At 39.4% G+C, this 26953-nt stretch overlaps 1 protein-coding gene across 7 annotated transcripts in view; it reads right to left on the bottom strand.

The window, feature by feature from the left end:
- The window catches only part of RABGAP1L (RAB GTPase activating protein 1 like), a 694034-nt gene that overhangs the window by 13908 nt on the left and 653173 nt on the right, over nt 1-26953 (bottom strand). For 5 of the 7 annotated variants that reach the window (XM_060091226.1, XM_060091228.1, XM_060091230.1 and 2 more), the window contains 3 exons: nt 18459-18551; nt 8122-8232; nt 1167-1271 (listed from right to left, as the gene is read on the bottom strand). In XM_060091226.1, the coding sequence (XP_059947209.1) occupies nt 1167-1271; nt 8122-8232; nt 18459-18551 (309 nt within the window). Of the gene's footprint in view, nt 1-1166; nt 1272-8121; nt 8233-12062; nt 12379-16632; nt 18272-18458; nt 18552-26953 lie in introns of those variants that run through there. The other 2 variants (XM_060091229.1, XM_060091227.1) reach the window with 2 other exon arrangements.

Here is a 26953-nt window from a genome sequence, read left to right on the forward strand (position 1 = left end):
TCTCACAAGGGAACCACAACAATTAAAACAGGATATACACACATATATAAACACACACACACACACACACACACACACACACACAGAGAGGAGAGGGGCATGGATTAAATTCATTTGCTAACAGCTTCATTCTTTACTTGAAGTACTGAAGTGGGCCACCAAAAAGTAGGAAGTAAAGAAAACAGCAAAACCCATCCAAAGGGCTAGATCAAACTGGATAATCGGCCCCCGAATATTTTTGAGTATGTTAAAGAAAAACAAAAATCTTGGTCCACAGTAATTGCCGAGACTCATTTCATCATTAAAAAAAAAAATCATGGAATACTTTTTATAAATCCCGGAAGGTGCTAAATGACACATCCCTCCATTAGTAACTTTACTGGAACTTTTTCTGGTTGCTTGGATGTAGGTCTTTGAAATGCTTTGTGTGCTGTTTTATATTTAGTATTATTGATGTCTCCGAACTGAACTCATTAAAATAAGTGAGCTAATCATGCCTGGCTGGGATGGACAGAGATGGAGACCATGGGTGAAGCAGCCTGCTCTTCCTCAGGGAAGCCGGAAGCTTTGACTCCTAGGGTGGAGAGGTCCCTCCTGTCACCTCTGGGTCCTTGGCAATGGTGTGTCTTCCAGGTGCTCAGCCTCACAAGCCATATGAATACTGCAGAGAGCTAACTTCAGGGCTGGCTCCCAAAGGGTTTCTTTTTATTCTCTCAGGGAAGAAGATTTGAGAGCTCTGCCAGGAACTGAAACGTGGGTGCTCCTTCTTCTAAGGCATGAATCGGGAAAATGAAGCGTGACTGATGGAGGTGACTCCCAGCAGAGATCTCTGTAGGCTTCCAGCTTAGCAATCCTCATAAACTACTTCAGAGAAGTCAAACATCTTGGAGACACAACACGAAATCTGAGGATGCCTCAAAGCTCTTGGATCATAATTCCAAGTTCCTAAACTTGGAGAAAGCGTACCACTCTCGCTAGATGTCTCAGTCAAGGCAAATCCCTAAAAGCTGTTCAAGGGTGGAAAGGCTGCCTCAGTTCTACTCACATGTACTGCTTCAGCATCGCCCTTGATCTGAACAAATTTCATGTGACTTCTTGTTTACAGTATTAATCAACTCCTCATACCAATACACCTGCGTAAGGACAAGCCCGCCTACGCCTGTTACCTGAGCTGTCTCCTCCTCTTGTTTCCTCTTCTCTTCTTCAGTCTCTACCAGCCTCTGTTTGGTCAAGAGGAGCTCCTTATTCAGCACGTCTGCCTTGTCTTCTGCCTGCAAATCAGAGTCCATCACAGTCATAAAGAAGGTGAAGAAAGCACGTGTATACTTCCTCCGACCTCCAGTTATTATTGTTCTAACATTACCGGAAGCCTTTCTATTCCCTCTGGCTCACCCAGGGGGTGGCTGCTTTCACTGAATGCCAGCCAGGTGCCACGCACTTAGCACACGTTATCTCTAATCCTCACAACAAAAATTATTTTCTAGGTAATGACAGTGAGGTTTGGAGAGATCAAATAAACCTGACTGGGACACACATCTAAGATCAGAGCCACGATCTGAATTCAGATTTGAATGGCGCTGAAGCCCATGCTCTTTCTAAACACCTCTTCCACATTTTCAGCTGTCACTACAGCACTCACTCGGAGACTGCGTAGTAAAATGGGATGAAGGGGTGGAGCCTCACTTGGAAGCTTCCACCTGGTGGTGCGTGGGGCGGGTCCAGAGAGGATGAGCGGACAGGCTGATCCATGGACCACAGTTAGGTGAGAACATTCCAAGAGCAGCCCGGGCTAACCTGGCCCACCAGGCCACTCACAATAGCAACGAGTACAATAGGAGAAATTAAGACCAAAACCCCGTGATAGAGACAGCCCTGAGGAAAACTGAAGTAAGGACCAGGAATCCAGGCAGAAAAGACCATATTTCTAGAATAGCCAAGAAAAGCTTGGAGAGAGTACACTGCTCATAATTTGGCTACAGAACCAAAATTCACCGTGAAAGCACTGTGTGTTTGTATATTTAACTTAGTTAACGCGTATCTGCTTTACGCGTCAGGACACTTAACTCGCCCTTTACGTCTCGGCTTCAGGTTCATCCCTGCAGTGCAGCGCGGTCTGAGTCCTGTCCCCCTCACCCCATCCGCACCAGCTCCCCACCCCACCGAAGCTCGTATCTCCCTTGACAGCACACAGCACGACCTACAGTGACAAACTGCATGTGTGATATGTGTGCCTCGCCCAGCTGTCTGCAGCTGTGGGAGGCGGGAAACCTCTCTCGTTTGCTCGTCACTGCACCCCCAGCCCTGAACCCAGCACTGGGACAGAGCAGGTGTTCCATAAGTGAGTGAATGGACGTGGCGCTCTGAGGCCCTGGAGAAGCAGACAGGGTGGAGGGGGTGCAGAATGAGTTCAGCAGAGAAAACCGCAGTCACAGAAGAGAGGCAGCTCTTTGAAGAAGCCATCCCGGGCTGACAGCAGCAAAACGCTGTCCAAGTCTTTGTGAAAACTGGCCAGGTGGCCTTCTGACTGTGTTTCACCATAACTCCCACATGTCCAGATGGCCAGGCCAGCACAGTCTGCTGGGTCCTGGCAGAGAAACTACATTCCAGCTTCTCGACTCTGTGTTCCAGTTCCTGATGTCCCAAAGCCTAGGGCTTATAGCTGTTTTCAGATAATTTGGAACTGTCGGGTAGTTAAAGTGAAAAAGTCTCTTTTAAAGACTTTGAAATTTGTTCTGATACATTAGATTTTAGGGGGGAAAATCTACACAGCAAAAACGCATCCTAAAAGTAGAGGTGGGTCTCAAAAAATGCAACATGCATGTTGCAAGTTTTAATAAATCGTAAAATATCAGATGTAGATCATGGAAACTCAAAACTGCGAATTCTAGAGCTGCAAGGCAGATGACAAGTTACCTACAAAGCAGGAGGTCCTTCCCAAGGTCTCCAACAGAGGGTCTCCCGGTGGCGAATCATGAGCTTGCATTGGCAGGTGCTCCTCTAATGCCCTGAGAATTTGGTTCAACTGTCCTTTGGTTGTTCCACTATGGCATTAGCCTTTGAAAATATTTTTAAATAAAAAATCCAATTTTTCTAGTGGAAAAAAAAAATGCTGTCCTGATGGCCTCAGCATTCTTAAAAATCTTACCAAATCTGTCTCCCTAGAATGGCAGTCTACTCAGATATTCTACCCCAGAATATCTGAGCGACCCCTGCTAATAAAGAAGACTGCACTTTAACCACCTCGTACCGTACCCTCAGCAATCTCCATTTTGTGAAGAAAATAGTCCTTTTTATAATATATATCATGACATACTGAAACAAATGTTTTCTAAGTTTGGTTTCTTGAAGGGAGATTCACTCAAACTCAAAAGTGAGCCTTTTGACAACTTCTGAATAGGCAATGCTGTCCTGACATTCAGCAACAAGCTTCTAAAATTCTGCAGCATATCTAGATGTTGTACTATTTTGGAAATATCTATAAGAAAAGGGATGGGACTTCCCTGGCGGTCCAGTGGTTAAGACTCCTCACTTCCACCACAGAGGCAGTGGGTTCGATCCCTGGTTGGGGAACTAAAAGATCTTGCATGCCGTGCAGTGAGGCCAAAAAAAAAAAAAAAAAAAAAGGGAAAAAACTCAATTCCCTGAGGAAATTTTTGACGAGAGGGACTTTTTTTTTTTTTTTTAAGATTTATTTATTATTTATTTTTGGCTGCATCTGGTCTTAGTTGCGGCAGCAGGATCTTCGTTGAGGCATGCGGGGTTTTTTCATTGCGGCGCGCGGGCTTCTCTCTAGTTGTGGTGTGTGTGTTTTCTCTTCTCTAGTTGTGGCGCGCAGGCTCCACGGCACGTGGGCTCTGTAGCTGTGGCGCGCAGGCTCCAGGGCACGTGGGCTCTGTAGTTTGTGGCACGTGGGCTCTAGTTGAGGCACGTGAGCTCAGTAGTAGTGACGTGTGGGCTTAGTTGCCCCACGGCATGTGGGATCTTAGTTCCCTGACCAGGGATCGAACCCACATTCCCTGCATTGTAAGGCGGATTCTCTACCACTGGACCACCAGAGAAGTCCCAGGCCTATTAGTTTTATGTACACATTTTCTGTTGCACATTCTTCACTATGCCAAGGTCAGGTGACCTCCCTCTATTTCGGTTGTTATCAGATCTGACATCTGCAGAAATTGCTGTGGGTCCCACAGGAAGCTGTATCCAGAGTTTCCCCTCCATGCTAAACAGTAAAGTAGGACTGATTCTGCTCATCAAAATAGAACCAGATCTGAATTCTCCTTTTAAAAGGTTCTCCTTTTAAAAATGGTCTTCTGGGTCTCTATATAGCCAACCTCTATACCTCACTTAAGTAGAAACCATCTTTACTGTTAAAGGAATCTCCAGGAACAGAATACTAAACAGATAGATACTCTAATTCTATCTGAGCCCAAATGATAAAACCTTCACCATAATTTGATAAGACTGAGTGGACCATTGTCATTACTGTCTTCTAATCACCTACCAACATCTTTTAATGCCTTATTGATATGGAAACTTCTAATTGCTCTCTAACTTCTATGACATATACATATGAGAGAAACAAACACTGCAATGTGTGATTAAATCATGAACCAACTGATAACCTGCTCAGAAGGCTCAGCTCTCACGTTAGGGATCAGGCTCTTTCAGAAATAATTTCTCAAAGAACTAGCCAAGGCAATTGTTCAGTTTAAAACAGAACAAAAGAATGTGCCACTTGTGATATGCAGCTTCTGGTTTGACACGAACTCCCTCTGGTCAGAAGGGACCTGGGCCCAGGCTGCAGTGGGAAAGCACTGGTTGTGTCTCTTGTTTTTTGTTCTTGGGAACAGAAAGAACAGGAAGGGCCTGAAAGCAGATAGCAACAGAAACTGAAATGGAGATGTTGTATCTTTTTTCATTTCTGATCACTGAGAAGTCCTTATTTAAGGAGTCTCAGGGAGGGCAAGTTGTCAAAAGAGAAGGCTCTGTCAGAGAGAAAAATGAAGAGCTGCTGGGGGCCAGGAAGCCTGAAGCCAGTGCTAAAATGACACAGGTATGAAATAACTTACCTAATTACCTAATTAGGTTTGTTTGCTTTACATATTATCTCAAATACAATCTGCTCTCATATTTGTTTAATGTATGCCAACGTTTTGCTATTTTAATTAAAAGATTTGGTTTTGAAAAACTGGGAATGGAAAAGTACTGGGCAAACTGCGTGAAGGCAGGCAAAGCCTCACGCTAATATCCTTCCTCTCCTCAAAGACTGGAGGGGCAGGACACCTAAACTGCAGGGACAGCTTTTTGATGTGCAAATAAACCCTGCTCAGGCAGAAACTACAAAATTAGATGTTAGGAGGAGATAGCAATTTTTGAGTTAGCAATTCAATGAAATGGCAATTTTTATTCTTTCATCTAGAAAATAAGCTTCAAAAGGCAGAGGGGCCAGGTCTTAACTACTTTTTTAAAAAGAGAAAGAGAGGTATGAAGGGAGGAAATAAAAAGAAGGAATAAATGAAGGGATGTTTTCTTCAGGGATTGATCTAGTAGCTCCATGAGGTACCTAGGTACTCAATAATTTCAGGAGGACCCTAGCAATTGTTCCGGACTAATCTACAAAATGGGTTTTTTGGGTGGTGAAACAATTTTTTAAAATAAAATATTTTTTCTGATCACTAAAGAGTTATAAGGCACATTATTACTTAACCAAAGGTGGTTAAGTAATTTAAGGTCTTCTTATAAAAGATATATAATTGAAAAAAGTATAAAGATGAATATAAAAATTAGATTTACTGTTATCACCCAGAGACATCTAGTAGTAACATTTTGATATATTTCCTTGTAGGCTTTTTTTCCTGTCAATGTATATTCCAGCCTCCTTTCTTTTCCTACAGGATGGCCCTTTGCCAGCATATATTCCTTGCAATTTAGATGCAAACATTATATATAGATAAATTTACTTTTTTTAAAAAAATTATTATATCATTACCTTCCCATTGTTTTTAAAAACGATTCCAGAAAGATATTTTACAGATATACCTTCATCCTCTCCTTCTATTGGACATATACATTATTTCAATTTTTTATTCTTGTAAGTAACGCTGCAGTAAACAACCTTGTACCCATATTTTTGAGCAAATCTCTACTTTTTTTAGGATAGCTTTCCAAGTCACAGTATATACGTCAGTTTCCTCATTCATAAAATGGAAGATAAAATACTTGCTTAATGGCGTCATTAGGAAAATTAAACGAGATAATGCTTATACATTACTGAATGAAGTGCTTGGTGCATAGTAGGAGCTCAGTAAGTATTTAATTTCATTATTGTTCAACCTTTTAAATATACCAAATGTACATTTTAATGTACCAAATACATTTCCCACATAACTTTCAATTTACAACTCTAACTTATTTCACTGCATCCCTACTGAGTCTAACTGCTTAAAACTTTTGTTCCTTCTAGTTTTATTGAGATATAATTGACATACAGTACTGTGTACGTTTAAGGTGCACAACAAAATGATCTGAATTACATACATCATGGAATGATTACAATAGATTTATTGCAAAACTTTTTCATTTAGCTAGCCATCTTAAGAAAACTATTAATGGATAAAGATATTCAAAATGGCAGAATCAAGTGTCAGCCATTTGGAAAGCTAATATGGAACCAAAAATTTCATTAGAGTACTGAGTCACACTGTGGTCTTATTGCCACAAAAGTACAACAGCCAAGGGCAGGCTGGGTGTGGCCCTGTTGAATGGGGACCCCTCTATCTTCCCTGGTTCTGACTCTCTTAGTCACATATTTTTCATACCATCTCTAACAACCTGCAGAGAGGCTCGCTGAATGGGGTTTGCAGTTAAAAGGGCCATCCCCCTGCCTTCCACCATGGGGCTGCTGCTTCTACCTTCTACATCCTGTGTCCCTAGCAGCACAGTTTTTGTTTTATTTTCAAACTCCATTTAGTGTTGACGCCTTCAGCTTCCTCCTCTCCCCCTTCAACACAATTTTCCTTAACAGTGGTTTTATCTCCCATCTTACTGTGGCTAAAACTTCTGAGCTGCAAAATTAGCTGTTTATCTGGGAAAAGGAGTTGTGGCAGGGACCATTTTTAAACATTAAAAAAATTCCTACAATTCTAAACATCCAATCATATCTATATTATTAACGGATTTGTATTTTAAATATTGTCAATGCATAGTCAGAGCACAGGTAATGCCTCTTTTTTACAGATTCAACCAGCTAAGTCTCAACTTTTCTGACCCTGCACCATTGGGAATATGGGCTTTTTAAAAGTCAGAAAATAGAGTGATGACTTTAAATCTGTGCAAGATTCCTTCTATATTGCCGATTATTTCCCAAAACACAACCAATGGAAAAACAGTAAGTCCTAAAGCTGTGAGTACTGTTGGAAAGGACAAGGAAGTTAAAGAATTTAAGGGCTTCCTAGCAACAGCTAATGTTTATTGAACACATACTCTTGTAGTGCTTTACCTCATTTAATTCTCACATCATCCCTATGAGGTCAACACTTTTTTAAACCTATGGGCAGGTTAAGAATGGCCCTGGGTCACGTGATTAGTGAGTGGTGATGCCAGGATGCACACCCAGGCAGGCTTGGCTCTCAACCGTTAGGATGCCTATCAATCCAACAATACATATCTCAATGTACATACTTCATATAAAATCCTCACATTTACTGTAGACGAGAAATCTTTTTGGAATAAAAAAGTACAGTGCCTACAGATATTAGAGTGGCACTGTATACTCTTGGTGACTGATATTCTCAGGTAATGATGCTGGCAGTCCTTGGTTTAGGAAAAGTAGAGATTAAGAGAAGAGACACCAGAGAAGCGTAGAGCTTTTTTTTAAAAAAAATATGTTGCACATGCTGTTTGGAAATAACCGAAACCGATCTCAAAAACTTGCGCTTTCCACCATCTCCGGTGAGCACAGCAGTCCTCTCCCACTTACCACCCACCCATTCACCCATCAGGCAGCTCACTCAGGGTCAAGTACAGAGCAAGCCCTGGTGGGACTGCCCAGAAAGCAACTTGGTCCTTGCCCCGGAGGAGGCTGTCATAGTCTTATTTCCGCCTAGTGAAGGACAGGTTTACCTGATCCAAGTCATTCCGCAGAGCAATTTTGCTGGTTACTAGTTCATGGGCAAGGTCATCATTCTCTTGTTCCAGCCTCATGCTGGCCTCTTGTAATCTCCGGTTCTCCCTCTGCAGAAAAAGAGCAACAACCAGAGGTGGGCATTAGGGCATTAGTGCCTGGACATACTACCAGAAACAAATGGAACCAGTGAGGAAAAACAAGCAGCAACAACAACAACAAAGTGAACTTTTCAAGGTGTAAAAAGGAGAAGGCGCGAGTGGCACAGGAAGGCAGGATTGCTGTCTGGGAAACAACAGTGAGTTAAGCGAGCAGAGCAGATGCGGAACTCTACCCAGTGAAACTTACAATTGTCCCTTAAGCCCTCCAGACAGGACTTCATCATAAAAACTGTGCCATGAAAAGCAAAATTTCCAAACACACCCCCAGTCTTGTGAGGTTTCCATATAGACCTAGAATACAGACACAGGCAAGTCTTTGTTTGAAACATGCACGATAATCCCACCCTTGACCTCAAAGGAAACTGCAAGACACCGTAAGGATGAAATTGGGGAAACCACTAGACTTGTCTCTAAGTGGTTTTTCCCATATCAGAGTTTAAATTAATTGAGTATATTTAAGATACATGGTTTGGATTTGTTTTGCTATCAACTGACATTTTCATTCTTTGGATATGAATGTATTTACTTTTCTGAACGCCAATTTTTGTGTTAGTAAGAGCAACTGTCCTTATGATAATGTCTCTGAATGTTTGTTTTGCTTTTTTAAAAAACTTCAGATTAAAAGGTTCTGGGTAAACTAAATTACTGAGTTGTTTTTTTCCCCTTGAACTCCTAGAAAAAAAAATGAAACAGTTATATGATGAAAGAAGCAAGTCACTAATTCTTAGGAAGCAAGATCTCCCCTTCACCAGTCATTATGAACTGTGTACATTCACTCTGTCTTCTGAATAGCAATTTAGCGTCCTCCCTTCCAAAGTATCAAAAGTGCTGTCTCTGCTATTGTTAGCAGTTACGGAAGATTCAAAAGAGAGCTGACAGGAAAAACATCAATGTGATGAGACCTTCCTGTTTTTCAGAGTTACACTCCTAGCAGTGTTTTCTGCAAGGATGGCAAAAACTCAGACAAAGCAGTGGTGTACAACCAGAAGACAAATCTATGCCCTGGAAGATAGTTATCAGAGCATACTGGAGGCAAGGCAGGGATGGGGGGAGGGAGTGAATTTTATCTTCTGTAGAACCACCTGGAGTTTGTTATATGGAAAGAAGAGCCCTGATTTCTTTTTCTTTTCTTTTTGTTTTTTAAAAAGGGCTAAGAAACAGATGGTAAGGGCAAAGCCTGAGACTTTCAAGGAGGTAGAGGATCCAAAAACAGGGCCAGCAAAGATGCACTTTGACTACAGCCAGCCAACAGGGTCCATTGCTGCCTTTTCCTTTGTTAAAGGTAGACTGCGATAGTTGGGAACAGTCAAAGCATTTTTGAAAAAGAGATCTACTAAAAAAGAAAAAAAAAAATCTTAAATACTTCTAAATAAATTAATGATAGAATTCTATACAGTGTTAAAATATAAGTGAAAAATATCTCTCTAATGACAGGAGAAATGCTTATGCTATTTTATAGGAAAAAAAAGACAAATAACTAGAAAATCTCATTTTCATAACAACATAAATAACATTAACTCCGGGTAGTGGATTATTTTAATTGTTGTCTTTGTGCTTTTAAAATGTTTCCAAGTTGTCTACAATGAATATATAATACACGTGTTTAAAAAGTTGTTTAGAAAATAAAAAGCAATTCAGAATTTCAATTCCATTGGAAAGGATAAAATGCCAAAATGAGAATTTTTAAAAAGTTTTCTCCTATTAGAAGCTCATATTCTATGTGAAACCCTAATGGATCTTTCTCTGTGACCAAGATACAATGTAACCCCTCACAAAAAAGGACGCCTTGCCAGGAACCCTTTCCCAAGATATTCCTGAAAAGACAGTGTACATATTTGTAGGGGCAAATTATACTCATCAAATTCTGTCTGTCTCCTCAATCTACAGAAGTTCTACCCTCCCATAGAAGCATAATAAAAGTGGGAACTAAAATATAAAAAAAGCCAGGGTGTCTACAGCTGAATCTTTCAATCTTTGCTGCAGTCATCCAAATTCTAGCAGGGGCTAGAGATTAGTCTTTCATCCTGATATATCAAACTATTACCCCTTTTTACAGGAACAACTTACATGCTTGTTGGAAACATTAAAAAAATATGGTTCAGGGCCTCCCTGGTGGCGCAAGTGGTTGAGAGTCCGCCTGCCGATGCAGGGGATACGGGTTCGTGCCCCGGTCTGGGAGGATCCCATATGCCGCGGAGCGGCTGGGCCCGTGAGCCATGGCTGCTGAGCCTGCGCGTCCGGAGCCTGCGCGTCCGGAGCCTGTGCTCCACAACGGGGGAGGCCACAACAGTGAGAGGCCCGCATACCGCAAAAAAAAAAAAAATAAAAAAAATAAAATAAAAAAAAAAAAAAATATGGTTCAAAAGCTTCTCCAGCAAATTTCCTCCTTGCCAGGAACAAGCAGCAATACCAAGCACAATTTCATCATACCATATTTCACAAGGCAGACTGCTTTAGGCAGGGAAGAGATTTTTCTCATTTCTTGATAAATCCCCTCAAAAGAGACCGTGATAAGACTATTCGAATACCTATTCTTAAGTGTCCTATTTCTACTGAAGTTGTACTTAGGTCTCCAAGATACAAACAGCTCCCTCAACTACTAATTTACACTGCGTTAATTTGGCACAAGCGAAAAATGTTGCAGCTACCAGTTTTTCAGGTTACAGTGACATATGCTTAGAATCAAGTTAAAATAACCTCCAGGTAAAGTCATACAACGCTATGGAAAAGCACTTTGTTCAAAGTACTTAAAAACTGCACCAGGAGCTACTTCACTACTGATTAGAGATACATGTCTGATGGGTTATGTTATATTATATATGAAAGAAGTGTGAGCTCGGCTGAAACCTGACTGGTCACTTCCCATTACCATGACTGTCGCAACTCAAACCTTTCCTCGCAGACACATAGCTAAGGGGGTGGGGTGGATAGGGGAAGACTGGGGAGAAATTAGGGGTGTCTGAGGGTCCCTAAAAAGCAAAATAGCCTAGGGGGCAAGCCTAGTGGCTTTTGCTCTAGCAAGAAGCTTCAGTTCAGTGTGTGCAAAGCAAGCAGCACAGTGGGAAGTGTGCAACTCCTGCTCTGCACTCAGACACGTGGGAAAGCAAGCTCTGGGGCCAAAAATGCAGTATCGTCCTCCAAAGTATGAACCTGGGGGCGGGGCAAGGTGGAGATTTTCTATGAAGAAGAACCCGCCCACGCTTACCAAGGGTTAAAGAGAGACAACATGACTTGGCTGTCTTTTCCAGCCTTTCCCAGGGAGCCAAAACTGTTTTTAGAACTGACTGAAGAAAAAGTCTGCCTTTATACTAGAATAAAGAAGACAGTTCAGCTTTGGGAAAGGTCGGAATCTTGCTTGGTTCATTCTGAAATGTTGGCAAGGGCGGCCCACCCAAGAAAGACGTGAAGTGGCCCCATAACCCCAGCCAGTGCAGAGATACTCACATGCCCTAAGTCTGCACAAGCGGATGTGCTGAACGCTCAGAGCCCATAAACAACACAGGCAAATCGCTTCCCTTGCCTTTCGGAAAAGGCTACAGGAGACAATGCTTACATAACCCTTAAAATTCACAGCACACTGTTTGAAACCTCCTCCATGTCACACAATTAACAACATTCGAACAAACAGCAGACAACAACTTTCCTCATTAGTTCCCTCCCCTCTTGCATAGGAGATGTGCAGCTGGGAAAGTTGGGTTAGTAACTTTGGGGAGGAGGATACTGCATTTTTCAGAGAGACAGACGCTGATATTATAGACATACATAGACAAAAAACTTACCTCCTGAAAAGCCATAGACCAACTACCGTTTTCAATCATAGGTACAAAGACAATTGAAAAAAAAAAGAATATCCAATGAAATTGCACACCTACTAATACAATTAGGAAATGGCAATAACAAAAACAGACGCTTGTTAATGCTATTTTGCTCTTTTGTTTTTCCTTAGAGTGTCATTTACTCTAAGTTCTCTCCAGGACAGCTAACATTTGATGCAAGAAAGTATACTTGAGGCAGCCAATGGGCAAAGTCTCAACTCAGGAAGACTGATACACTAAACTCCGCCCTCTCCACGCTGTTATTTGCAGTTTGCATGACTGATGAAAACGCTGTCTGTGGAACTATTTGCAACTACGGTGTGAGTTGTTTACACTGTTATTAGAGCTGGCTGGAAGGAACTTCCTTATATGACAAAGTCAGAAACATTGCAAAATATTTCATCTTCAGGCAACAGAATGAAATTGCTGGGCAGGGAAATGCAAAAGAAAAATGGATCCCAGCTCTCCTCTGTGTCTGGGGGCTGGAGTTTGGGTGAAGCAGTATAAGGAATGGTGAATGTGATTTTTTCCAAGATGAGAAACCAGAGAAATGTGAACTGGCAATCAGAAGAAAATAAACTCAGCCTCAAAGGAAAAAATGATGAGGAAGGAGGCAGCTTTACAACTCTAGCTCAGTATTTTGGGTGTGCTGTCTGCTGCTATAATGAATTCTTGGCACAGACTTTTAAAGACGTTTAAGGGTCAGGAGAAAATGTTTTCCTAAAAGACCCAGTGCAATTTTATTAGCAACAACACACTCAACTCTCACATCTTTTCTTCTGGATGCCTCTTTCAAAAGAGTTGACAGTCATCATATTCAAATTTCATCAAACAGTTTTTTGACATTCAAAGACAAATGCCTATAGATGAAATGTTTAAATGTCTACATTATCTGTAGATGAAATTTGAGAAAGAAAATCTGGATGTCTGAAATCATTTTATGCTCCTACTTTACCCAGCATATCCAGTTTTATCTTTCTGGTGGAAATTTAAACAATTTTAAATGCCAAACTAAAGAGAAAATCTTGTCAGTACTAACTAACTGGCAGTTGGCAAACGAGACTGCATTTCTCATAGCACTTAAAAACAATCTTAGATTATTACACTTTAGCACAGGGGTCAGAAAACTTTTAATGAAATGCCCAGACAGTAAATATTTTCGGCTTTGCAGGCCATATGGTCTTTGTTGCAGCTACTCAACTCCATCATTGTTGTGCAAAAGCAGTTATAGATAATAAGTATGTGGCTGTGTTCCAATAAAACTTTATTTACAAAAACAGGCAGTGGGCCAGATTTGGCCCACAGGCCGTATGGTTTGCAAATCCCTGTACTATTCTAGCATACAAATCAAATTTTTAAAAAGCAAATGGGTTACAGATGACGTAGAAACATAGGAGTGTGATGTAATTTTCTCCATCAGACTCCTTTAACAGGAAACAAGACGTACTAAAAATTGAAGAAAAGTTTTGGAGAATTAATTCTGAAGATCATTGATAAATATACCAAGAGATTCTTAATATGCATAACATTTATGCCTCTCCTGAGTGTTAAGTATAACTCAATCAGCAGACAAGCATCATCAGAAACCACCTGCTTCTTCTTAGCTAAGTGGCTTGAGAAGCATCAAGAGAACTTAGGCTTGCCTTCTCCACCATCCTATAACAGTGAGTTCATCGAGTTACCCAAGTGCAAAAAGAAAGAGTGGCAGCCTTTTGAAGTTTATCATTAAGTTGTTAGAGGCAGATAGAAATCATCCTCTTGACTATCATTGTTCATTAAAAGCACATGATTTCATAACATAAATATTTCCAAAAGCCAGCAATATCTCTGTGAGGTGAAAAATAGTAAGTTTATTTTCATTGGAAGAAAAATACTTTTCAAAGATTGATTCACTTATCTTGACTTCTCTGAGTAAGGAAGGGTCCAATACAGTAAAAAAAAAAAGGGGGGGTCTTTTTTTGCCACGTATGTTTAGCATAAACTTCTTCACTTATCAAGTTAAAAACAAAATGTGACAATTGCTCTAAATTATTTCCTTAGATATGTAAGGATAGCAAATACTACAAGTTACGCTTTATTTAGAAAATCTTGTTTGTACTGTTTGTACTATTTATAATTAAATAGCTTAATTTTAAATCACATGCAGGGATGACTGCTCTACAAAAATTAGTATGGGCAAGAAAAACCTTCTGTGAACTTACAGGAATCATTTTCTTTCTATTTGAATTACATTTTGATAAAAAATGTACTATGTCTAACCTCAAGAAAGAAGTTAAACATTCTAGATTTAATTATACTGAACATAGATAAGATTCTTCAATTAGAAATTATGTATTTATAATACTGTCTCCCAAACCCAAGAGAGTTTAATCATTCCTGATTCTTTCTAGGATTTGCCCATCTAGAACAGGTAATAACATAACCTTTATTACACACTGGGAGATTCACTGAATTTAATTAATTAGCTGTGCTTTTTGAAGGCTTAACCCACATTTGTACAAGTAGTTCTTTAATTAAACAAGAAAAGCATGTCATCCTCTAAAGACTGATGAAGGCTGTAGTTCTCTAAAATTGCCATCAATAGATTACATCATTAGAAAACTAACTTCCCCCAAATGAAAACAATTCATCACCTTAAAATAGCAAATAATATTTTAATTTATGAAGTTGATAGCTGCTTTTTAGGGGCTTGGCTACTAATTTTTAAAATGACTAAAACAGCTGCACATATCCATGAATTTTTGTTTTCTGGGGATTTGTATGAAGATAAAAGTATACATGATGTATTTCTACAGACAAATCTTTATCCTGCATTTCACTTCACTTGAAATCTATAAATAAATTTACAAACCAAAATATCAGAGCAGATAAATACCACCACACAAATCTGGCCAGGTCAAACTTAAGAAGGACAATAAAAGAGGCTTAGAATAAATACTGTATTTTCTTCTTCCCATAAAGTTTCCTTTCTGTGTCTTGGAATCTAGTCAGGAAGATAAACAGAAAGAGTACACCAAAGGCTATAAGCAGTCATTATAGAGCTCAGTGGTTTCAAATACAAACTGATGCCAACACCAGGTAGCATAGGCAGTGTGTATATATATGCATTATCTATTTATATGTTTATGTCTGTGTGCATGTATATATGTATGCATATATACTACATATATATATATACACATATATATACACACGTACGTATATATACATGAAAATGAATGCATCACCCACTTACGTTGGCCTTTGCCTTATAAATATGAGTACACATAAGATCTATAGTCATTGATTAGCTCCAGTTCTGACAGGAGGTCTCCCTCCCACAAGTATGGCTTGTGCATAGGTACCTCTGGTGTGACTGAGGTTTACAAAAAAAAGACGGCAGGCAGATGCCAATTCTCTTCAGACATCTTGCTTGGATTTTTTTTCTCTTTTGAGATATTCACATACCATAAAATTCATCTTTTTAAAATATACAATTCAGTGGTTTTACTACATTCTCAAAGTTGTACAACTGTCACCACTATCAAATTCCAGAACATTTTCTTTGTGCTTAGGGTTCTAAAATTTAAATTTATACCAACACCATTTCATCAAGTGTTAGATACAGGTGAGCACAGTGACATAACCTCAGAAGTAGGTATTTGCATATATCATAAAAATAGACACAAAACACATGCTTAGATAGCTACAGCAAGAATGTGACTACTGAGCACTATCCTCTTTTTGTACCCCACCATGCCCAAGAGAAATAGTATCAAGCTGAAAAAAATCTCTTGGAATATCTTAAGGTATGACATTTCTGGGCCTTCTTTTTTTTTTTTTTTTAACTGACACAATCTTCCTAACTCCCTTGCCATATGCCAAGCTAGAGGATAAACAAGGCATTTTAAACACTATGGATCCTAATGGTTGAGGAGGGGTTGTCAGTGAACTGGTGTAAGTTCTGACTCAAAGCCTTCAAAGATCTTCCCAAGTTATTCTTGAGAATTTTTGGGTTCCCAGTCCAAGAACTATGAATTATAAAGTGCTTATTCCCAGGGCACAGATCTTATTCTTGACAGGATTAAATTTATAAGTTGCTAAAATGTATTTCCTAAGACACCTTCCTACGTTAATGAATACAACTGTAATTAGCTTCTTAAACTAGATATTGAATATCTGAAAGAACAAATCTGTTGATGGTTGGACACTATGTTGTCAACTGTCACCTTGAAAATGTAATTATAATGTGAGGACTATAACTACCAAGTTTATCTCCAGTACAAATTTCTAGACATTATTAAAAGTGTATAGAAATATTAGTTGGATGATGTATTGACAAGCTATTACAATAATACAAAAGAAATAGCTATAGAGGGTATCTGATATGCATAAATAGAGCATTCAAGCTTAAAAGTAGTACCTGTTTGTAAAACAAAGACCAAAAAAAAGTTTAATTCTACTTTGTCCCCTCAGTAAAAACTGTACACATCAATAGTATATGTGTGATAATTACTTTTTAAGAAATAATATGCATTGTACTATTTATTTATACATAGCTGCTTTGACACAAAAAGGATATAAGAAATAATAAGTTCAGTTCCAGGCTGATTTTAAATACACCATTTTAGTCTTTCATTTCCCTCTCTTCTATTTTGAAGTATCCTTCCTAGGTTTTACTCATAACGATGGCAGCAATAAGAAAATTAGAATGATGCAAGCAGTAGGAGAGCTTCACTTTGGATCCTTAATAATATTTTATAATTACTACTTCAAGCCTTTCTAAAGCAGCATGCTACATAAGCTGCATTAAAACTGGTTCTATTGAGGGGTGGAAATTAACTTCAAACTTTATCTATGAGCACCTTATATGGTAATAGTTATCTGCCACAGCAATATGTAGGATTTTATTATCAGCTGGTTTTATAAACAAGGGCAGTAACACACTGATGTTAGATTATTAGGTAGCAATACTCGAGAGAAACAGGAGAAAGATAATCAAGCGACTGGTGGAGCAGACACAAATAAGGTGATATTATTCTAGTAATAATTGGGTAATTAGAGGCAGTAGACCTAGCAAGGCTAATCAGAACCATTTATTGAACACCAACTATGTGCTGGGTACTTAACATATAACGTCCCTCATCCACACAACAATCTTTCAAGGAAATGTGTATACTATATGTTTTACAGATGAAGAAGAGGCTCAATAATTAGTCCAAGATGCTGAACAACGGCATAGGGATTAAAACCCCCAACTTGGACTCCAAATTCTGTCTCCTTTTTCAGAAATTCAGGTTTTGAACTCAGATCTAACTACAAAATCCATACACTCCTTCCACCATTCCCCTATGTGAACCTCCAATGCTATTCAATTCAGCAATGGAGACGAGATACACTGTGTAACTGCAGCTGCCTGTGTCCAGCTCTCTGACCACATAGAGGCAACTCTAGTTATACAAGCAGAAGTCATCCCACAGTGGGTGGTTTAATTAATAATGTCATTGCAGTACTTTTTGGCATTGCTGGTGCTCAATGTATGAATACAATATTCTCTTGTCCTAATGTACTGATGTGGAGAGGGAGGGAATCATTCTGTATCTGTAGGAATCTGAAGAATTAAAACATGTTGAAGAGAGACAGGAATATTTCAGTTGGAAAAAAAATAAGTTTGAAATCAGTACTTCCCCAACATTGTTTCATGGAAACACTGTTGCTAATTACCATTGAGGAGATCTTTATGACTGGCCCCCATTTCTTAAAATACTACAATTAACTAAGATATTAAACTGAAATCATCTTGATTCTTGAACTGCATACTGTAATGAAATGTCACTGTTACTCATAAATTTGTTTGTGGAAATAAATGTTGCAACAAACACCATGACTGTGCTCAATATAGCTTTGTGGTTTTTATTTTTCCTTTCGAGTGAGTTTGTATTTTGAACATTGGCTACAGACAGAGGTAAGTCTGAAACATTCTTGTGCCAGTCTTGGAGCAGTTCGCCTTCTACAAGTCTTTGTGGATGTGACTGTGCACAGCTAAAACCGTACTTTGCCATTTTCCTTTTTTCTCATTTTTGAAAGTAGTCGATAGCCACTTTCTCTCTTTCTTTTTCCCTCTCTTTCTCTCAGCTTCTTATGAAGACTCCCAGTATAAATGCAACGGGTGAAGTTACCTACAAATATACAAACTGAAAGAAAAGAAATATTATGGTTGGCCACTCAGGAGTCTCCTGAGATGAAAACATACCTGGACATTGAGCATGGTCAGAGAGTCTACATCAACCAAGAAGGAACAGAGGGAACAAACTTCCCACAGCTGCTACTTTAGGGGAAAGAAGGCACTTGGCTCTGACAGGTGACCCCTGTCTCCCATACCTTGTATCTATCCATTGGGTCTTCCTGCTGCAGCTGACTCTCTCGCATTGTCTGATATTCTTTCTCATATTTCTTTAGCTTCTTGGTCGGTACCTGCAGGGATTAGAGGACAAGCATGTTAGTCAAGGAGATCATTTAGGAAACCATTTTCTGATGTGTTTCCCAACGAAGTCTCTGGCATTCTAAAGGAGCGCACCAGACTCAATGTAGGGGGAACATCTAGATTCTAGAACAGGGTCTGCAAACTTTTTCTGTAAAGGTCCAGATAGCATATATTTTAGGCTTTGCGGGCCACACAATCTAAGTCACAATTTCACTGTTGTTACTGCACAAAAGCTGCCATGGGTAATACACAAACAAATGAGTATGGCCGTGTTCCAATAAAACTTTATTTACCAAAATGCGCTGTAGTCTGTTCTACAACATTGCTGATACAGCATCACTTTTACTTGTTAATGTATTTAACAGTGGTGTTAATTCTGTTAACTTTCTTTAAGTAAAATTCACTCTCCCAACATGTTAAAAATGAGAATTATTATTTTATAAAAATAAAATATTGGGCAACACAAAAAATTTTTAATGGAGTTAATAATATACCAGAGAGAAAACAGATTCTAAAATTGGTAGGCAAATTTCTATTTCATAATGGTTGTCAGGAGAATTAAATGACAAAATATCTAAAATAATGCCTGGTTCATTGAATTTTTTAAAACTGTGTTTTCAGAAAATATTCAAAAAAATTAATCCATTTTAATCTATTACATGTCATATATAATAGACTAAGTCTATTCTTAGGCTTTTCTTGGACAATCAAAATTATATAATTCCTTTAGACATCAAAATCTTTCCTTAACGTTTAGGTCTTAACGTAAATGACTTGAAATGAAGAATAAATTTATCTAAATTTTTAAAAAGATAAGTGCATTATTTGGCTAATTACTGGGGACTCAGTGAAGGCAAATACCATGTATTGATGCCCCTCAGCATCCATCGTGATGCCTACCAATGTAATTGGCCCCTAGGAGGCCCTCAACAGATTGTTTCTTGTCAACTTCAAAACATGGTATTTAGAAAACATGTAAGTGTGTGAGAGAGAGAGAGCAAGAGAGAATGGAAAGCACCAATGAAAATAAAATTATCTTATGGTTTTCTGGGATGAGGATAGTTTCAATTCTCTTAAATCTGGCCACAGAATTTGTTAAATAAAACGCAAAGACACCAGGTGTCATTCCCCAGTTTATTCTAATTACTTTGTTCTTCCCATCCAGGAGCACTGTGAGTACTGGAATTATATGCTTCTCACCACAACTGGGAAGTTGCACACAGTCCAAACCTGTCAGGTAGTGTAAATCATTCAATTACCACATGATGACAGTATTCACCTGGCTGACAGGGGACTGCCTACCCAATGAGACTAGAAGAAAGAACATTTTCCAGCATGTAACTGAATTGCAAAACCACTGCTGAATATTGGCATGAGAAACTCTAACCCTTTACTACTCCATCTCCAGAGACCTTTAACAGTATGCTGTGACCAACGAGAGTGCAAGAGAAAGAAAAACACCACCTGCCAACTGCGTGGCCTCAAGATCATCGATAAACAACAAGGAAAATATACATGATCGTGTGCTAACAAAACAGCAACATTATTTTTCTTGACTTTGAGAGGCGCAATTTCCTCTAGTTTTCTTTTCTCTGTATTAATCATATACTCTGAAAACCAGAACCAGACTCTCAAGACCAAGTGGCAAATCACTGGCACTGAAGTAGCCCTGGAGCTGAGGAGAAAAGGGAAGAAGTCCCAGAGTTTTAAGCAGTGACAGGGGTTTCCTGTGGATCTCTAGAAGGAGGGGTCAAGGGAGAAGTGAGAGGATTTGTGTGGAGACATTGTGAGCAGGGAACCTACTCCAGCAGCCACTTAGCACAAAATGAGAAGGAAGTACAGTATGTTAATATTTTTGTAGCTGAATACTGGGAACATCAGTCTTATGTGGAAGTATTTTCCACTTAGTTCTAAAATGGATCCATTCACCAATAAGTGAGTTACATGTTACAAGCTTGTCTCTAGAGAATTTCTTCTAAAACTGTATTTTTTAAATTGGAACTATTACTGAGGGTTTTTTTTTTAATATGTAAAAGAGTGTCCTTTTAAAAGTCAATCTTGTTATGTTAAGAGGTTCATTTCAAAGTGAAATTTTAAAAAATGCATTAAACGCCCCTCAATAAGCTAATCCTTTCCCATCTGGCTGAGATTCTAGGATGTTTGGCTTCATCTTGTTCAGGGAAACAGAGCAGGTTCCCAGAACAATATGTTGCTAGGAAACCTTCCAAGCTTATTTATCTTGTGCTGTGGGGTGATATTGAGCATCCACCTGTGATTGGCACAAAGTAAAAGGGGAAAAAAGGTGGAGGAGGAAGGAGAGCTGATATGAAACTCCTGTGCTTTATGAGATAATCAAAGAAAACAGACTTACAGTTTTCAAAACTATATTTCAGGACAAAATTGATTTTATTTTAGGGAATGTAATATTGAGCTTGAATTTTTTCTTATCAAAGAAAGGAATTTAAAAACCTCTTTAGTATGTAGTTTTAATTAAAAAAACATAAAGTTATTAAGAATTATTAGAATTTAAACAACCTACTATCTCAAGAGTAGTATAGGCATCTCTCCCCTTAAGTTAAATAAATTTAGTGTAAGTGTGTACTTGAAGAATGACATGTATAGGGGAGAGGGGACTTCCCTGGTGGTCTAGTGGTTAGGACTCTGAGCTTCCACTTCAAGGGACATGGCTAGATCCTTGGTCAAGGAACTAAGACCCCACATGCCTTGCAGCGTGGCCAAAAAACAAAACAAAACAAAAGAATAGGGGAGGATCTGCATAGGTTATATGGAAATACTATGCAATATATAAGGGACTTAAGTATCCTGGAGTTTGGTATTTGCAGGGGGTCCTGGAACCAATTCTCTGTGGATGCCAAGGGATGACTGTAATTACTAATTTGCATTACTCTTTCTAAAGGTTAATCATGCAGGCCTCAGGTGGAGATGTAGGCGGGGAAGACTGAATAAGAATACAGTAGTTCCCTCTCATCCACAGGGGATGTCTGAAACTGTAGACAGTACCAACCCCTACATACACTCTATTTTTTCCTATACATACACACATACCTATGATAGTTTAATTTATAAATCAGGCAGAGTAAGAGATTAACAATAACTAATAATAATATAGATAACATGCTGTAATAAAAGGGTTACTTGAACACAAGCACTGTGATACCACGACAGTTGATCTGATAACTGGGGTGGCTAAGTGACTCCTGGGCAGGTAGTGTACACAGAGTGGATACGATGGACAAAGGAATGATTCCCATCCTGGGCGAACTGGGGTAGGATAGTGTAAGATCTCATAACCCTACTCAGAACTGCTCCAAATTTAAAACTTATGAATTGTTCACTTCTGGAATTTTCCATTTAATATTTTCTGACTGCAGTTGACTGAGGGTAACTGAAACCTCGGAAAGCGAAACCACAGATAAGGGGTGACTACCGTATGCTCAACATTCTTCGTTTCCCATGCTCTCTCTCTTCTTTTCATTTAAAGCACGTATTTCCTGTATTTATACGACTCTGATAGAATACATATATATATATACATATAAGTATACCAATTAATTTTAGATGAACTTGTCTTAATAATCTTTACCTCAGTAACCATATCCACCTGAGTTACTTTATTTCATATTTTTTACTTTTGTTATATTATTTTGAATACTCCTTATAAATACTTGAATTTCATGTGCATTAGTTATTTCTAATAAAACATACTTCTCTTATGTATATGATTTGGTTAGGTTTCCTGCTTATCAAATGTGATTTTTATATATTTAAGGAGTTCAGGTGCCTTAAAACAATAAACCTGAAATTTTGGGTAGTAATTAATGGAGTAATAGAACCCTTAAGTCACAAATTTGGAATACACCTATTATAGTAACTTAAGGAAAATTTATATATAGAAAGAGGGAAATGACACAATATAGCAGAACACATGTGGGGAGATTTTCAACCTGATCTAAACTCCGCAGTATATATGGAATGATTGTTGACATATGCTGATCTTATAAAAATAGTATTTCAATTTTGTGAAAAGTTGGTTTTGAATTTAACTAGAGAAAAGAATCTAGGAGCCACTCGTGTTTCTCAAGGTGGGGGAACTTCTAGCGTTTTGGGTGGAATAATTTTTGGTTGTGTTAGACCCCACTTCCCATTTCTGAGCCTCTAGCATCCCTGGCCCATTTGACATATCACCTATTAGATGTCAGTCATGCCCTCCAGTCATTGTGACACCTAGGACTCACACACACCATTCCAAACAGAAAGGGGAGGGCATTGGGGGATGGGAGGTGTGAAGGGTAGATGCTTGGGAAGTGGAATTCGTACTAAAAACCACTGTGCTAAAAATTATCAATGAAGGACTTCCCTGGTGGCGCAGTGGTTAAGAATCCACCTGCCAATGCAAGGGACACAGGTTCGAGCCTTGGTCCGGGAAGATCCCGCACGCCGCGGAGCAACTAAGCCCGTGCACCACAACTACTGAACCTGCACTCAAGAGCCTGCAAGCCACAACTACTGAGCCCACGTGCCACAACTACTGAAGCCTGCGCGCCTAGAGCCCGTGGTCGGCAACAAGAGAAGCCACGACAATGAGAAGCCTGTGCACTGCAACGGAGAGTAGTACCCACTCGCTGCAACCAGAGAAAGCCCACACACAGCAGCAAAGACCCAACACAGCCAAACATAAAAACAAATAAATAAATTAATTAAAAAAAAAAAAAGAAACCCTCTTCTTTAAAAAAAAAAAATTATCAATGAAGACAAAGGAGGCCTGGCCAGCATGCGATGTTTTCAGCACTGCATTCACAAGGGACGCTCTGCTTTTGATCAGCAGTAGTCGGCATTAAGAAAAACATGAAATGCCTCCATGTCAAAGAATTTCCTAACAGTTTTAAAGCTATAATTTAGAGAACTCTATATTTAAGCCTATCAACAACTCTGTGAAGTAAGTATTATTTGGATTTTACAGATAAGAAAACTGAAGAGAGATAACTTGCCCAAGATCATATACAGCTAGTAAACAGAGTCAGAAATGGGATCCAGGCAGTCTACCTCCAGAGTCTGCCCTCTTCAACCAGCTGGATCTACTGCCTGCGACCAGATGATTAAGACAAAGCTCCTCAAGAAGTTGACAGTCTAGACACAGTGCCGATTATGTGTCTAATTACCATATAGTTTTATAAGTGCAAAAGCAGATGTTCATAAAAGGTACAAGGGGGATCAAGAGGAAATTTGTTGGGGTTGGGGGGAGCGCCTCAGTGGAGGAGGATTTTCATTATGACTGGTTCATGTAGACTCCCTTGCCCGATTAAATAATGCTGTATTTCCCTGTGCTAAATTTTAACAGAAGGCCAGTCGCTTGTAAGAGCTATTTCAGGGCTTGATGAATCTGCTTCTCTATTTCAGAAATAAACAACATAAAAATATTTAGTGATAGATACAAACACTGGCAAAGTAAATCACAAGTTTTGAAAAAGGCTGATAAGATCTAGTCAATATTTTCCTGATGGTCAGAGGTCTGAGTGCCTAAAAAATGAACAGGACGAAGGTATTAACCATTACATACTGCTCTTGCTTCAGATAATTTCTTAGGATAAACAACAATGATCCCAATTTAATATATTAATCACTGGACAGAGAAAAAATAGGTAAGTAGCATAGTTCCACATTTCTTGGTGATGGGGGGAGGGGTGCAGGCTGAGAGTTTTGGGTTTTTTTGGCTGCGTTGGGTCTTCATTGCTGTGTGTGGGCTTCCCCTAGTTGCGTCAAGCAGGGGCTACTCTGTTGTGGTGCGTGGGCTTCTCATTGCAGTGGCTTCTCTGGCTGCGGAGCACGGGCTTTGGTGTGCAGGCTTCAGTAGTTGTGGCACGCGGGCTCAGTAGTTGTGGCTCACGGGCTCTAGAGTGCAGGCTCAGTAGTCATGGCACACGGGCCCAGTTGCTCCACGGCATGTGGGATCTTCCCGGACCAGGGTTTGAACCTGTGTCCCCTGCATTGGCAGGCGGGTTCTTAACCACTGTGCCACCAGGGAAGCCCAGGCTGAGAGTTTTTAATTCAGAGTCACTTCTGTGAAGACCTATCAAGATCTGTGGACAGAAAGTGGATCAGTGGGAACCGAAATTCTACGTCAGCTTGCAGAAGCCCAAAGGACTTGGAATGAAATAGATGGGAAGAAATCAAAAGGAGAAGACATCTAAGAAGAGGGAGCATGTCCTTATAGGCTTCACTTAACCCTCTTCATGGTATTCAGCAAAAGAAGCTATTCTGACTCTTTTAGAGCTTTTAACATTAGGAGGAGGGGAACAGAGTCAATTTTACCCCAGGGTACTGGGGGAAAAACCTTCAGAGAACATAAAAGCCTATAAATGATTATTCATTGTGTTCCTTTTTATTGAGGTATAATTGACTTATGACATTATATCAGTTTCAGATGTACAACCTAATGATTTGATGTTCGTATATATTGCAAAATGATCACCACAATCAGTCTAGTTAACATCCATCTCTATTGTTACATATTTTTTGTCTTGTGATGAGAACTTTTAGGATCTACTCTCTTAGTAACTTCCAAATATGCAATACAGTATTATTAACTACATCCCCATGACTTATTTATTTAAAGTTTGTACCTTTTGACCCCCTTTCACCCATTTCACACGACCCTGAGCCTCTGGCAATATTAGTGGTATTCCAATACTTAAGGAATACAATGGTTGAAGGGAGTGAGAACAAGAAAAGTATTTATCTCTTGCTGTAACTCTAACATAACTCCCAAGGCTTATAGACATCAAATGACTAGGCATTCTTTTCTTGAATCCACACATTAGTCCACAGTGCTGCACTTCCTGTCATTCCACTGGGCATGCTCAGTTTCCCCAATTACTCAAGCCTAATGGTGCACACACCTGTGACAGGTTCCTGTCCTCATTCATGAATAATTGTATGAAGTGAGTCACTTTCCGGCATTCATGGCTCACTCCTGAATGTAGTGTGCTCGTCAAAGTATCTATGAAAGCTTCTGAAATATTGATTTCTACTTTCTTTACCATGTTGTAATATAAGCTGTCTGGTCCCAATGCTGTAGCAACTTTAAGAGACACTTGCATTTTATAGAAACTGCTTATCTGTTCATTTCTAATTTCTCATCTCCAGGCCTATAAATCTAATCTCGTATACTATTTTTATGGAACTCCTTGGCACTTCTGCTCTAGAGCTTTCCTATCAATAAATAATATCTGGAGGTAGAGTAATTTTTTTATTATCTATGTGTTGACAACTCCTAAATTTATAGTTCCCAGCCCAAGACTTCTATTGAGCTCAACCTACATAATTCAACTGCAAATCTCATATTATCTTTTTGGATGTTTCACATTTGAGATTATTTTCAACCTGGAGACACAACCTACTCCCTACCCTCCAACTTACTCTTCCATGGTTCATCTTCATCCAGATGCTCAAGCCAGAAACCCAGCAGTCACCTTTGACCTCTGCCCCCATCAATGATCATGAAGTAAGTCACTAGATTCTATAGTGTATGCCTCCAAATATATCTCTAGCTTGTCTTCTTCTTTTGAACCTCATTGGCACTGCCCTAGTTCAAGTCATAATCACCTCTCATCACTGCAATAACCTCCAAGCTGGTCTCCCTGGGTCCATGCTTGCTCTCCTCCTAAAGGCAGTCAACTTTCTTTTCAGGATGCAAATCTGATGTCATTCCCTTTCCTAAATTTTTCAATTGCCTCTTGTGCTTGGGATAAAGAGAAAAATACTTGACATAGTTCTGCTGCTGCTATAGGATCTGGTCTCTAGCTACCTCTCCCTCTCACTTTCTATGCCTATATTTCACAAAAGTGGGGTTCACCCATCCCAAGGGGTATATAAAAGGATCCAAAACATGGAAAAGGCAAAAGGCAATTATTAAAATTTTCAGTTCTACTTCTTTTTTTTAACCTCAACTTTTAAAAATGTCTATATTTGTGCCTATTGTATCAAAGTACCTGTACATAATTTACTTTTAAATGAATATTCATATACTGGAGGTATAGCCTTAAATTCCTTTTACTGACAGGAATGCACGATCAAAAGAGTTTACAGACAACCAGGCTCTACTCCAGCCACACTGGACTTCTTTCAGTTCCTTTGACGCATCATACTCTGTCCTGTCTCAGGATTTCAAGCCTGCTGTTGCTCCTGCTGGGACGGATCCAGCACATTCACCTCAAGATTCTAATTCAAAAGGTCTGAGGTATGGTCAGGCACCTCTATTTTTATAAATTGCCTGCTCCTCAGGCAATACACTGTCCATTTGAAAACCACTGGATGAAAACATCAAGTGCTGGAAAGGGAAGAGTGACAGACAGGCTAGAGAGGCTTTTATGAA

The sequence above is a fragment of the Mesoplodon densirostris genome, chromosome 2 (assembly GCF_025265405.1).
Source record: "Mesoplodon densirostris isolate mMesDen1 chromosome 2, mMesDen1 primary haplotype, whole genome shotgun sequence".
NCBI lineage: Eukaryota > Metazoa > Chordata > Mammalia > Artiodactyla > Ziphiidae > Mesoplodon > Mesoplodon densirostris.